Source organism: Seriola lalandi, unplaced genomic scaffold (genome assembly GCF_002814215.2).
Source record: "Seriola lalandi dorsalis isolate HSWRI2012SDOR001 ecotype SW California unplaced genomic scaffold, Sedor1 jcf7180002049661, whole genome shotgun sequence".
NCBI lineage: Eukaryota > Metazoa > Chordata > Actinopteri > Carangiformes > Carangidae > Seriola > Seriola lalandi.
Genome location: NW_019520214.1, coordinates 58,608 through 73,737, shown reverse-complemented (window position 1 = coordinate 73,737; position 15,130 = coordinate 58,608). Strand labels below are relative to the sequence as shown.

At 37.3% G+C, this 15,130-nt stretch overlaps 1 protein-coding gene across 1 annotated transcript; it reads left to right on the top strand.

Moving 5' to 3' along the window:
* Window positions 1-6,504: 6,504 nt before the first annotated feature.
* Window positions 6,505-13,756, top strand: muc13b (mucin 13b, cell surface associated). The gene is made up of 12 exons (XM_023398585.2): window positions 6,505-6,654; window positions 8,267-8,935; window positions 9,113-9,235; window positions 9,942-10,051; window positions 10,538-10,596; window positions 10,733-10,893; window positions 11,274-11,402; window positions 11,516-11,561; window positions 11,654-11,691; window positions 11,833-11,920; window positions 12,234-12,498; window positions 12,723-13,756. Exons 1-12 carry the CDS (start codon window positions 6,600-6,602, stop codon window positions 12,906-12,908), a joined length of 1,929 nt encoding a protein of 642 aa, XP_023254353.1. The 5' UTR covers window positions 6,505-6,599; the 3' UTR covers window positions 12,909-13,756.
* Window positions 13,757-15,130: the final 1,374 nt, after the last annotated feature.

Genomic DNA, 15,130 nt, shown 5'->3' with positions numbered 1-15,130 from the left:
CCCCCCCCCCCCCCCCTTCCTTTTCCTATGTCTGTGAGCTCCACAGCCAAGAGACTTTGAAGCTGCTCAGATCACAGGGAACAAAGACTGACTGACCAGCCACTTCACTCCAAACACACACTATGCTTTTAAAGGAGAGAAAAAAAAAGACAATAAGATTGACCTAAATATACCTCATATCACTAAAGCGTAAGAAAGCAGGGACACGCGTTTCATGTATGTAGTGGAAATATTTGTAGTATAGGTTCGACATATTGTATAATCATTTAACACTGCCTGTGTTTACAATTATAGAGCGAATGACTCAAAATGCAAATGTATTTTTTTTTTTTTTCTGTAAAAACATCCACGCCAAGCAGTGTTGCATTCTAGATGCCTCATAGAACATTCATTTTCTCATGTTATATCCCTTATTTTTGTTACTTGCCATAATGTGTTTTGATATGATCTCTAGAAGGATATTGTTTACAAAAATGTACAAAAACACTAAAAATGTGTGTTCTCAATTTTTTTTTGAGTTTTTCTCCAGTATGCATGATAAAGACATTTTTGTATGGCTTTTTTCTGTCACCTCAATACCAAATTTTGTAGCAGAAGCCTCCCCATTCCTTTGTCTTATTTGTTCTAGACCCCTTGTGATATGATTTCCCAGGCTGTACCTGTTATTGAGATGATGAACGGATTAGAGAAGCCAATAAAAACTTTTTGTTACAAAAAAAAAAGTACGTGGTGTGTGTGGTTTTCTTTTTAAAAGCACTGAAAGTTCCTGCAAGAGTCAACCTTCAGCTTTGTCAGTAACGGCTGAAAGATGCCCAGATAGATATGTGTTTTCCAGTTTCTGCTGCTTTGTTGTACATGACCCTGATTTGAAAGGGCTGGTTGTCCAGGTGAATCATAGTGTTGGAAAGCCAGGAGGCCACTGGTGTGGTGAGGTGTGTCCAGATTTTATTAAAGCCACAGTGCTACAATCTGAAAATAACAAAAGTCCTGCACTCAAAATGTTTCAAAGCAGTAGATTATATCAAAAGTAAATATCGAGTAATTTTTTTTATCTATTCCAATGCACAAATTTTCCTCAAAGAGCTTTACAATCTACAAAACTACAAACAAACACCAGTACTCTTAAAATTGTACTACAGCACAGTACGAGTAAAGGTATAATAATAATAATAAGAAGAAACTGTTGCATCCTGCTACTGTATGAGTGCACATCCAAATAGCCTGAAGTCAGGAGGAAAACCCCTGTTTCATTTGTTTTTATTGTTTGTTTTGATTGAGTTCTCACACTACTGGAGAATTCAGGAGTAAACAGGCAGGATGGTGCAGCAGCATAATAAACATGCTATGCCAAATGAGAGGTTTATAGTTTAACAATCTGAGTTTTATGCAGGCATGCTTGCAATGGATGCACCTTGATCCCCCTGTGAATGAATCCAGTTTACAACCTGTCATGTGATGAGAATATGTTTTTAGCACAATTCGCTCAGTCATCCTGCAATTTAGACACAAGGCCTTGTTGCCAGAGGATGGAGCTGTTTTTCTTGAGGAACATTGACAGTTACATTGACTTTAAAACACAAACATTTCCCCAAAATTATTGGCATATTGTACAAATGGCCTTATTAATGGGTGCTGGGATGTCAGAGTTAAATGCAGTGTCAACAAGATTCTTTTGCTTTCACACGACTTCATGCTGTTTACGCCTGACGGCTGTGAAAAACCTGTTTCCAAGAGACTTAAGAGATGCTAGAGTGTTTCACTGCTCTTACGGCCGTTGGCTCTTACATGGATCAGATAAGCAGCTTTAACTCTGTCGTAGTTTGTGAATGCATGTCTCAATAGCCTCAAATTAAAAGGAGTAAACTGTTGTCTCTAGGTCTCGACCCAAACATCACTATCAGATAAGTTATAATCAGCCCATAACCATAAGTTTTCATTAACCATAACCAAGAGCTTTGATTTCCTGACGTGAATCATGCCTAAACTGTAGTTTATTTGCTAATATAACCACAATCTTTCCCTAATCTTAACCATACTGTAGTTGCCATGCACAGATATTGTAGAAAGTGAGATATTGTTTATAAAAAAATAAAAAAAACTGAACATAGTTTGGGCTTTTTTCAGAATTGTCCAGTACTGACATTCTTGTCTGGCAATAGACAGACACAACCTGTTTTTCAGGTCAATTGTAAATATTTATGCAAATCAGTGGCTTCTTGTCTTATTTCAGTTGCTTTCATAATGTAATCATTCAAGCGTAGATGAGGAGACATTCTAATTAATAGTAGTAATGTAGTGTCAACATACAGTTGAATAAATGAGTGGAGAAACATAATAAATGCAGATACTTCCCCAGGAGTCACTGAGTATGAAGGATATCATGGGCAATGGCCTTTAGAGTCATTAGAGCTCAACCTAGGGGGAGAATTTGGAGCAACATGTTAGACAGAGTTTCACTTCACCTCTTGACCCTTTCATGAACATCAAGTTCTAATCCCAGCTGCCATTGCCAGGAACAGCATGTTGGGTGGGGTTAATGGTGGCAATGAACTGTAAGTGACTTTGGACTTCCAGTTAGCAAGTGGACACAAAGGCAGTTATTGCTCACAGCGACGTGTCCATAAAACCTGGGAGGGAAAAATGAAGCTGGGGAATAATCGATGTATCTCTATTTGAACATTTTCCTCCTTTGGAACAAATGTGATAATAAACTAAACCCAATTCAAAAGTTAAGAATTAGTATTTGGAAATTTTAATTTTATCAATATAATTTTGTTGTGGAGTGAGCAGTTATCAGCTTAATAGTGTGTAATTAACTATGTAAAATTAAATTTATTTATATAGAGTGAGTCTTTCTTTTGGACCCCACTGTATGTTGTTCTACTTGAGGAACAGGTATTTTTCCCGGCAGACATTTTGACTTGTTATAAAAGGAAAAAAGGCACCCCTGAAACTGAAGCAGCTAAATGGAATTAAGCCAACATTAAGTATTTATACCTGTGATATTCCCACTGTGACATGTTAAAATGTCTTCAGTGAAAGAGGCCTGTTGATATTTCTCCACATAATTACACCAAATTTTGTAAATTTTATTGAAATTTTTACTTCAACCCCAGAAACACCAAGGAATGTTCAGTGTGTGTCACATCCTTTTTGGTCAGTAAAGCAATGGGATTTATGGGAAATTAATAGTATTGGACACAACTGGCGTGATTTATATCGACTATTTGTGGGAAAGGTAAGGTATATCATTGATACATTATGTTAATAATATTAAGATATAATCTAATGATCTATAAAGGACTAAACCGTCAACCTCCTGACAATTACAATTATGTGTGTTCATATTTCAATTTGTAAATTAAATCTATTGAAATATATATTTCAAGAGTTTGACATTCAGATCAAGAATAAGTCTTTTTTTTTTCAGGCTTTTTGTGCCTTTATTGGATAGCACAGTAGAGAGACAGGAAATGGGGAGGCAGAGAGAGGGGGAATGACATGCAGGTAGGGGCTTGTCCGATGCGGGACTCGAACCGGGGCCATCTGCAGCGAGGACTGTAGCCTCATCCAACTGAGCTACTCGACGCCCCCAAGAATAAGTTTTATGTGTTTGTTAGATTATCATTATTGAAACTTTAGGCCTATTTATTACACAAACGTAAAACCTAAATAATTAAGATATACACTAGTTTTTGTCCAATGCTAGTTAATGTATAAAGACACTTTTCAGTCCATTAGAGAGTGACAGCAGGTTCTAATCCAGAGTTCATTTGAACACATTTTTGAAAAAGCTGTGTTTTTAATGGTCAGAAATGCCAGCATAGTATTGATGGAAGCCTAAAACAGACAATATGTTATTCAACATGCTAAAAATATGTTATTATTAGTGTTGTTAATTTGCATTGATGCCCAAAAATTGAGTTATCAGATGTGTTGTTATTAATCTAAGTCACACATTTGGGTTTGTTTTTTGTTTTTGCTGTTGTTACCAACATAGACATCTCTGTTTGCTGTGTTACTTCACTTTCAGTTAAAAGATATTTTATCTTTAAGTTATGTCATTTTTCCACTGACACCCATGATGACGCTCAAGTGGCGTAAGAGTTGTTTCATGTGTCCATTCAGATAAGTAACTGGGATTAAGGTCAATTTGGAAGTAATAGAATTTTTGGATGTTGGAGGGATGATATCTCAAAGTTCTCATTAAACTTTAAATTTAAAAACATTATGTAACATTATGACTTCTTTTCTTAAAATGACAGTTTAAAGCACACACACATATATGTCTTTTTTTCTTTTTTACTGTTTTACTGTTTACACCAGGATTGCATTATCTCACATCTTATGACGTTTTTAAATCAAAGGTCACCTGATCCTTCATCCCACCCCATTTTATTGGCCGCCTAGTTTCCGATAACGCTGTTGTCAGTGGACTGAATCACTTTCTGAAACATGTTTAGACTCGTTCATGCTAGTATTAGGCTTCATGGAAAATTCTTCTTTAGTTGTGTTGTGTGGACACAGTCATGTTTTAAGTGGGCCAGTGGAGAAATCGTGTTTGCAGAGCTGGTCCCGGGGTGACATGATGGCCGGTGGAACTGCCATAAATTCATTAAAAAACACTAGCAAGGAATGTAGCCTTTGTTCCTCTTTTTCATTACTGCCCCTCTCAGTAACTTATAAAGTCTAACCCCGAGATGTACACAGGAAACTATACTACGTACCTTAGAAGGAAACTGAACATTGTTATTAATGACAAACAGCAGTGCTGTATGAATAAAGCAAGTTAATACACATTGTTTGTCATTAGTATTTTTCTTTTTCATTTTTGTCATAGAAAACCTCCAATTCTGTTTTACATGTTCCCAGCTATGGAGATAAGTCCCAGGAAAAATGTTTAAAAAAAAAAAAAAAAAATGTTTATGTGACATCACTCTGTGCCAGCGTGATGTGCTGCGCTTTATATAGGACAATGATAATAACTTCTGTCAGTGAACTCTTTCCCCTGCTGTAAAGCTCCCACCTAATTTAACATACTGGCATCTTTCCAACTCTGACAGGGAGTAGATGGAAGTCCCAGTCTTGACTTGAGTTGACATTAGCCCTTTGGTTTGACCCAGGCACATTGCAAATCCACAACATGGTCTACATATGTATTTACTCTTATCACTGACTTCTTACTGGCAGACACCATTGCTTCCTTCTTGTGTTTTTCCACAACTTTGGTATCAGAACGTTGGGTTACAAGAACCATTTTACAAGCTTCATACTCAAATGATGTAAAGAGTGGAAACTCTATATCAAGAAAGCAAAAATAACCATTTTAGGACTAACACAGTCCATAAATAACTATCAGTTTAGTTTGGGAGTCATGAGATTTCAAGTAAAGCAGAACTCTAAACATAATGAACAAATGTGCAGGTTTTAATCTGTATGTTTCAATCTGGGTGATGAATGTATTGTTTATTGATTATATTTCAATTCCAGGTTGTGGATTGCAAGTCTTCAGATGGTCAACTGTACCATATGAGAAGTTAGGATGTTATCTGACCTCAGCTTATAAAGCTGTAAAACAATCAATCGATGAGTCAATCAACAGAATAATAATCTGCAACTATTTTGATAATCCATTAACCATTTTAATTTTTTTTTTTTTTTTATAGCAAAAATGCCAAATATTTAGTGGTTGCTGCTTCTCAGTTGCAAGGAGCTCTTCTTTGTCTTATGTTATAATAAACTGTAAATGTTAGGGTTTCATACTGTAAATCAGAAGAAACAAGACATTTGAAGACATCACCTTGGGCCAAATTTGGACATGAAGTTTTAAATATTTTCAGACATTTATAGGTCAAATGATTAATCAATGAATCCCCAAAATGAGGAGATTAATGGATCATGAAAATAATCATTAGTTGCAGCCTTACCTGCTTGCTTTACTTATTTTTTTCATAGTTAGCTAAGATTACTTACCTTATAATAAATGAATTATTACATTAAATGCAACAACACTTCATTTGTCGATATAATTTCAGGTACATATTGAAAATCAGAGAGTGTATTTCTATCCAAAATCAGCCGTTCTTTAGCGGTCACCACAGCCTTTGAACCCTGTTCAGTTTGAGGTTGGCCAACAAAAAACTTATTTTAGTATTGTCACATGCCCCCTGTGTAATTTTAAGACAAGCTCTGAAGATTCAGTTAAGTGGTTGCTGGGATAATTTCAGACTGTGCATCCAAGAGACCATTTGTCAAATGTTTAGTATGGACAACACTTCTTTTCTTTGAATAGATGAAATTTGTCCAGTGTCCAGACTTTCTATAGCTCTGATTTCTGTGACACACGTTCCAGCCATTAACAAAAACCATAAACTGACAGATAAAATCAAATACATAAAGATAAACGGCAGTGTTCTTTTCTGGGCAGGAAACATACTTTAGCAGACAGTCCTGCCCTCGGAGGAGTGGCTAATGATCAAAACTAACAGCGGAGGACACCTGAGCCCTCATCATTTAAGGTTTTGAGGGCACTAAAGCCACTTCCACTCAAAACCCGTTTTCTTTCTTGTGGTGAAGTTTTATCCTCAAGTTCTTTTTCAATGGCTGGAAAATTCAAACTCCTGTCTTTCCTCTGGCTAGTTGTAGCCTGTTTTGGTAAGTTATTATTTTAATATTACCTTTAAAACCTACACATGTTAAAAATCTTCGTAAGTTGTTAGACTCTGATAGAGGGGGTAGCTCAGATAATAGTAAGTTCAATTATCAAGTATGTCAGGGAGAATTATAAGAAATCCAGAGTGCATCATAAAATGTTGAAATTTTATTGAATTTTAGGCTTCAGTAAGTTTCTCCCCAAAGCAAAGATATTTTCCACACACAGTTGATGGTTTAGAAAGTTTTTAATAAGCAGCAGATAAAAATGAGATTTTGATGGAAGATGAAACCTAGGCATTGCTGCCTTCAGTTCTTTGTCTGTTGAAAGTGTATTCAATCTCTCAAGCTTGTTGTTTTCAGTTTTTTTTGTTACCTTATTGTTTCCAGACAAATTCAAAAACCAGATATTCAATTATTTATGAATCAACAGTTAGAATAAAGGCACAATTTGCATAATTTCCTCAAGCTTGGCTGTACAGCCTTTTTTTTTTTTTTTTTTACATCTGGATTGGTTTGGTTCACACACAAGCAAATGTAAATATTTGACTAGTGTATTGATGCAGACAATCTGACCTTACTTTATGACCCTGTTGTTACCCTACCTTCCTTTAGAAAGCTATTCCAGTCAAGGAAGAATCCAGATCGAGACTATATCCTCTAGTCTGGGTCTGGTTAATACTTAAAAGGATTGAAACCTAAATTAGGTTTAAGTGAACTTTAAAGGGCACATGTAGAACCTGTTATTTTTAGTTTTGGGGGTTCATATGAATTGATGTAATTACAGTAAAAGACCTTTCTCTCCCCTTGTTTTGTATCAAATTTGTCACCATAAAATGGAAAAACGGATAACAATATGTATTTTATTTCAATGTATGTCTTTGTGTTGACTTGTTTTCATTTAGATCTTCCATAAATGTAATAATAAATAAAAGAATATATACTTATGTTTCATGGCACTCTAATAAATCCCTTTCCTGAGAGCCTTACAGCATCTAGGATATTGTTTTTGGGCGGAAAGGAGTTCATCTAATTTAATAATATAATGATTATGATAATAACTTTAATAACAATGAAACTAGTGGACTGATTATTCTTCTGTTTCAGGCTGTTACAAAACTAAACATTTGATAACCCAAATTCCTTTTATACAATGAAGAGCTGGATTTCAGGTTGTCAGTATAAAATATGGCTGTGCCACACCTCGTTCACCAGCCACCCTTTAAAATGTAACTCTCAGTGCCCTGATTAGTACTTTTTATCTTCAGGTAAAGAAGACTCTCTGCCCGTAAACCCATAAATCATGTTGCTGTATCATAAACCTGTATGTAATTCTATCAGGCATGTCGTTTGGCCATGACTGATACTGGCCTGTGTTAATAATGTGATAGAGATAAGGTTGCATTATCAAGGAAGGCTAATTTGAAAAAGTGACTAATTTTTAAGAGTAATACGTTGTTATCCTTTCCCCTTGTATCTCATATATAATCTTGCCAGATCTGGGGATCTGCTAAATAGATTAAATTGTTATAGCGGAGTTGATTTTCTTTGTTGTCTAATTTGATTATGCCCGTTTCATCCACAACGCTGGGACATTCTCCAACAACGGCACCAGGTTCTATTGGTTCAAACACAACACTGGCACCTGCAGCCACAACGACCACAGGTGTTACCACAACGACCACAGGTGTTACCACAACGACGGGACCTACAGCAACAACGACCACAGGTGCTACCACAACGACGGCACCTGCGGCCACAACGACCACAGGTGTTACCACAACGACCACAGGTGCTACCACAACGACGGCACCTGCAGCAACAACGACCACAGGTGCCACCACAACGACGGCACCTGCAGCAACAACGACCACAGGTGCCACCACAACGACGGCACCTGCGGCCACAACGACCACAGGTGTTACCACAACGACCACAGGTGTTACCACAACGACCACAGGTGCTACCACAACGACGGCACCTGCGGCCACAACGACCACAGGTGCCACCACAACGACGGCACCTGCAGCAACAACGACCACAGGTGCCACCACAACGACGGCACCTGCGGCCACAACGACCACAGGTGTTACCACAACGACCACAGGTGCTACCACAACGACGGCACCTGCGGCCACAACGACCACAGGTGTTACCACAACGACCACAGGTGCTACCACAACGACGGCACCTGCGGCAACAACGACCACAGGTGTTACCACAACGACGACAACTGCAACAACAACGACCACAGCTCCGACACCCACGACAACTATGAAGCCAGGTAATTCCAGGTGTTCAAAATCTGTAATTTCCTCTGTATCCTGTCGTACATTGGTTTTAATTGATTACATTATGCTGTAAATGCTTATATTGTGTGTGTGTGTGTGTGTGTGTGTGTGTGTGTGTGTGTGTGTGTGTGTGTGTGTGTGTGTGTGTGTATTTTCCTTTAACTTCAAAGATCCTTGTGATAAAACCCCATGTGGCCAAGGGAGCACCTGTGGGGTTCGTGCCAACGAAACCTTTGTATGCTTGTGCTTGCCTGGTAATAACTACAATTATGAAAGCAACAGTTGTGAGACTGGTAAGTATTTGGTTGCATACCACCATTGTGACATTGTTAATGCACGAGAAAGTGACTTAACGAAAACCTAACAATACAAAGGTTTAGCCTGTATATTGTCCTCTGTTGAATCTTTGAAGACCTAGAGACACTGTAAGAAATTGTTTGTAATTTGTTTCTTTAGATTCTAGTAGTATCAGGCCAGTTAAAATTATAATCAACTGTAGAATACCAACATTTCACAAAATGTTTAAAGTTACATTTCTACTGAGAGTTAAATGACAAGCTCAATGTTCTGTTGGTAAATATAAGGTGTTAGCTTAGTTTAGCATAAAGACTCAGAATGAGGGGAGATTGCTCATGTGGTTCTGTCCAAAGGTGCAAACTAGCCCCCCTAAAGTTAACTAATTAACATGTTATATAAAGAACTATAGTCATAACAGTACATTGTGTTTTTTTTATGGGTGTTATGTCCAGGACATCTTGGACAGTGACTTCTTGAAGTCTTGTGATTACCGTGCAATTTCCAGTCTTAATGCTAAGCCAACTGTTTCCTTGCTGTTGCTGTACTTAGTGGACAGATTTGAAAATGATTGATGTTTTCATCTAACTCTCGGCAAGAAAGCAAATATGCATATTTCCCAAATCGTGGCACTGTTCTTTTTAATAAATAGTTATCACAGGAAAGTATATACATATTTCTTATGATGATGTTTTGCTATTTCAGCCAAAGTTTTCCCTGGACAACTAACCTTGCTTGAATTAGAATATGAAGAAGACATGGAAAACAAGCAATCAGCAGCATTTAATAATGCTGCACAAACCATTACTTCTGCGGTAAGCAATCGGTTATCTCCTCTTCTCATCTGGTTTTGCTGACATTTTTGTAAACTGTATGCTTGGAATACAAGGCATTCCCATTGCTTGTATGTTTTTATACCCTTTATCTACCTTATGAGGTAGTCTATATATATTTATCCATGATTTCCACACATTGGGTTTATCTGGTGCAACAGCAAAGAGTAGCTGTATGGCAGGTGTATCATGGAGGAGTTAAGAAATGATAAATAAGTCTTCCCCTATTTTGTCCAATTAAGACATTCGAAAACACTGTTTGTGAAGTTTTATAACAGTCATTTTTTTGTCTAAGTCACTTGTGTTACACTTATAAAGGTAATAATCCTGGTGCATGTGGTGTTGAATGTTACTAAACAATACCTATCAAAGCAGAATGATCTCAGAAATGAAATTGATGTAAGAAGGCTGTTCATTCCCAGTCAGATGATTACCTAAACAAAATGGTATTTTCTTTCCACAACACAGTTGTCAAGTTTTTACAAGACATTGGATGGTTACTCTAATTCTACAGTGCTGGAAATCCAGTAAGTCACAGAATGACAATGCTGTTTATCATCTCTGTGTTTATCTATCAAGGACCGTACTTCTAAAGTATGTTAACACCACATTGCACTCAATAATTGCAGAATATAATCATAAGTGTGAGTTTTGCCCATATAGGCCACGTAAACAGAGCAGAGTTGGGTCAGAGAAGGGGCTCACTGCATCTGTCGAGATCATCTTCAGCGCAAATTCTAACATCAAAACAAGTGATATTCAAAGTAAGATGGAAGAAGCTACTAATTGTATAGATTGTCAACTGGCAGGTGCAGTTTTCACAGGTAAGTTTATTACACATACTGATATTTTGCAGGTAGAACAACAAATCTATCTATCTATCTATCTATCTATCTATCTATCTATCTATCTATCTATCTATCTATCTATCTATCTATCTATCTATCTGTCTCTCTGTCTATTTGTCTATCTGTTAGGTAAGGTGACCAATAGGATCCTGCAGTGGTCTTTGTTATGCGTCTAGAGTATCATTGAGTGACATCTCACTGATAATATTATTTCTCAGCTGCTATCAGCGTAGTGTACATTTCAGTCTTCATTTCATATCATATTGTTATTTTGTTGTTTTGTGCATTTTTGTGCAACTATACATACATGAGTTCGATTTACTGATGCAATCTTTTTGTGTTTGCTTCCTTTAAAGAGGAAGACCTGTGCACCAAGAATCCCTGTGATAGGGACAGTACAAATTGCACAACAGACAATGGATCTTTTAAGTGTAACTGTCGCACAAACTACATAAAGACGGACTTCAGTAACAGAATATGCATTGGTAAGGGCATTTAGTGAGTGGGAGACAGATAAAGTGTGTGTTTGTGTGTGTCTTATATGATACTCTTACTTTTACTAAACTACAAACTACTTCATTGTTGTCTACTTTTGCAGCTTGTCCCAGTGGGCAAAAAGCAAAGGATTCTCTCAACTGCGAGATGTAAGCGCTCCTAACATGCTCTAACAATGTAACAGTTTGTAGAAAGTGTTGGTTTAAATCAAATTGAGAAATGAACCATTCCTGTCTTTCAGGTGTCCATTTGGTTATTCTGGTTTCAACTGCAATGAATGTGAGTATGAAGTATGTGTTTATTACAAGCCTGCAGCTTATAGATAGGGTTTGTCTTTGAAGAAAGTATCTCAGGAAAGTTGTTATTTTAATAGCGTGGCATTGCTATTAACTTCCTTCTCGTTGTGTTGTGTCTTGTTAGCATGGCAGCTGTTGCTGGTAATCGTTGGCTCCGTGCTCGGGGGACTGCTGCTTATCACACTCATTCTTCTTCCTGTACTGGCACTCAAGTGAGATTCTTATCTGTTCATTCACCCACCCTAAATCATTCATTATTGCCTCTGCCATGTCTGTGCCATGTTTCTCTCTCACTCATGTTACACATTAACCTTTATGTAACCAGATACATTAACTATGAAGCTTTTTTTTATTGTGGCAGTGCAGTCTGGTGTTTTAAATCTGTCACTTTATTTTAGACACAAACACATTTTGTGAATAATTTGACATGAAGAAACACCCATATACAAATGCTAAATAGGGACTATATTACATGAATGTGGTAACAATAACATTAGACATTAATATATTCTTTTATCTTGTTAGACCCTCAAAGAAGAGCTCTAAGAAGAACAAAAATGCAGACACTGGGAATTATGTCAGCCACTTGCCTGCCAAGGCACCATTGGTTAACAGTAACAGCAGCTTGCCCAACAGCCAGGCACCCTCAATTAATGGGTCAGCCTTTGGCAGTGCTGGGGTGCCTAGAATCCCACGGGCCACAACCACCAGCAGCTGGGACAGCAGGACCAATCTGGAGATGATTCGAAGCAACAGTCGGCAAAACATGACCCCTGTGGGAAGGAACCCAGTGAGTATGCTTCTGTGTGTGTTTGATGTACAAAGAGCAGGAATGTGGGAAAGTAGTAGGGATAGTTTGAATAAGTATAAAATGTAAAAGCAATTTCCTTAAAGAGTTTTAGTTCATGGAACAGAAAGAGCCAAAACAATGAAAAATTCAGCAGGGTTAAAGAAGAGGAAATCAGAGATATAATGATTGATTTTACAATTTATATTTTTTTCTTTGCATTATAGCGGCTCTATGACGACCAGGATGACATGAACCCATACACTCAGTCTCGTCCTCAGAGCAGCCTCTATGCTCAGGCACGACCCCAGAACAACCCATATTCCCAGAATCGAGCTCAGGTAAACCCATATACTCAGGGCCAGACCAACCCTTACTACGTGCACGACGATGGAAGACGCTCGAACTATTGAGGAACCATGATGGTTTATTCTATAGTGTTGGAAGTTTAGTTGGAAAACCTGTCGGACTTCTTGTTTTCCCCAAATCCACAATGGCTGCATAGGCCTTATACAATGGCTGAAGAAATGTGTATTGAATATGATTGTAGTGTAGGGCAGTTTTGTCCTTTCACTACATTGACCTGTATAGTCTCAACCCTATTCTGACCAATTATAAGTTGTTATAAATCATTGCTGTCTTTCCATGACTAATCTTTGTGAACTTTTGGGATATGAGATACATTGTGGGTCTTTTCAAAGATTTCTCAATATTTTTATTGTCAGTCAGTTGAAATTGTACTTATTTAACAATTGTTAGATGGCCTTGAACTAGAGCTTGATACTCTGAAATGAGAGGCTATGGGATGCCAATTCTAATGTCTCTCTCGTCTATGAATTTACAAATATTTGTTTTGCATGTAAAACATTTCAGGTTTGTGATGAGTCTTGTTTATGTCTAACGCTATGTTGAACATGCTTTTGGGAATGAGACGAGTTTCTTTTAATAAAACTTTATAAGTTCTTTCTCCAAATCAGGACCTGTTAGGTCCCCCTAGATATTTGAGTGTAATTTGTGTGTTTTCTACAATGAAATTGTTTGATGTTCTGTTTTGTATGACAGAGTATATTTGTTTATGTTTAACTTCTGTCATGACTGATTGATTTTATTCAGCATGGATAAAATAGCAATACTTAAAGATTTTTAACTATGTAATGTTTTGTATTAGTTTTCCTTTTTCACTCATATCATATGATATTTAATTATAAAATGTTTAAATACATGGAACCATATTTTAAAATAAAAGACTTTCCACCACTTATCATTTTTCATGAATTCTTTCACTGAAGAAAATAAAAACTGAGATGGCAGGTCGCGTTAAATGTTGAACTGACAGTTATGTTACTGTAATGATCAAAACATTTCAATCCTGAGTCCGTAGATATACTTGATTTACACACAGTAAGGCAAATGCAGTAATTTAAGTGCTGCTGGATATTGTTTTTGGTACTACCACTGGAGGGAGCCAAAGTTAAAATAACAATACAATGCATAATGGTTTGAAGGATTTATTTTTCAATGACACATGGTCCATTTTGATAGCAACACTTTTTTTCTTTCTTCTATGTCTGTGAAGCACTCTGAACTTGTTACTATACAAATAAAGTTTATTATTATTATAACGTTTATTAAATGAAACACCTAAAAGAAATAGACATTTAGAGTGTCCTTTCAAAGGAGCTATTTGTACATTTTGTTATTGCTACATAGTGGTGTGCAGTGAGTTTACAGATAGGCAAGTAGAGCTAAGAGCCCCCAAACTCTGTGTGCAATTCAGCTGTTTACTATGCTACTGTATAGTATATGAACCGACTGACACATTCCTTTTCATGACAGTAGTAATAGCAAATCCCTCTTAAATTCAGGGCCTGTCCTGTCTCATGATTTTGCGCTGCCTATTTTTCCGGTGCTGAAAATCTCTCTCCTTCATCTTGCTGCTCTGGACATCTTCACCTTTCACCTTCCTGGCTTAACAAGTGTTAGGATTATTCCTCCGAGCTGACAGTAAAAATATCAAATGTGCAGTATGGAGGGAAAATATCTAAAAACTACTTCTATGGAAAATATTTATCATTAACTGACAGTGACACTCCAGCAACAATGCATTTGACTGCCTCACCTAGACTTAAGTTGGGAAGGACACGGGGGACAAGTGAATTTCAGTTTTGAGGAGTTGCAGTTGTAGTCTCAGTTATAGAACAAACAGCCCAAAGTAGACATACATCACACTGTAAATTCAGAACTATTCTGCTAACGGCTAAGGAACTAGCCAACTCTGCTCCAGTCACAAGTATCATGTTCTCTCTCTCTCTCTCTCTCTCAACCTACATACTGAGCTATTCCTGAAAGGAGCTACACTACTTGTGTAACAGTATTCTGTATCAAACTTACTTATGCTCAGAGGTGATTAATCACTGCAATTTGCTGTTTACATGTTACTGCTGCCATGTTTAGTTTCCACACACATCTGCCATGCATATAATGCGTGCAATATCAAAACTGATCTCAGAACGGTAGAAGCTGAGTCAAGGACCTGGTCAGGACAGCTTGACGAGCAAACTTCTGCTGTATCTAGTCACCAGTCAAAGATTACAGGATTATCAACATGTGTTCTCTGCTTGACAAGCTCCAGCCC

Bases quoted from the DNA above. Each gene is read 5' to 3' on its own strand.
- muc13b (XM_023398585.2), top strand. From the start codon at position 6,600: ATGGCTGGAAAATTCAAACTCCTGTCTTTCCTCTGGCTAGTTGTAGCC. The intron at 10,597-10,732 runs GTAAGTCACAGA...TTGCCCATATAG, and splicing joins TCTACAGTGCTGGAAATCCA to GCCACGTAAACAGAGCAGAG. The intron at 11,562-11,653 runs GTAAGCGCTCCT...CCTGTCTTTCAG, and splicing joins GATTCTCTCAACTGCGAGAT to GTGTCCATTTGGTTATTCTG.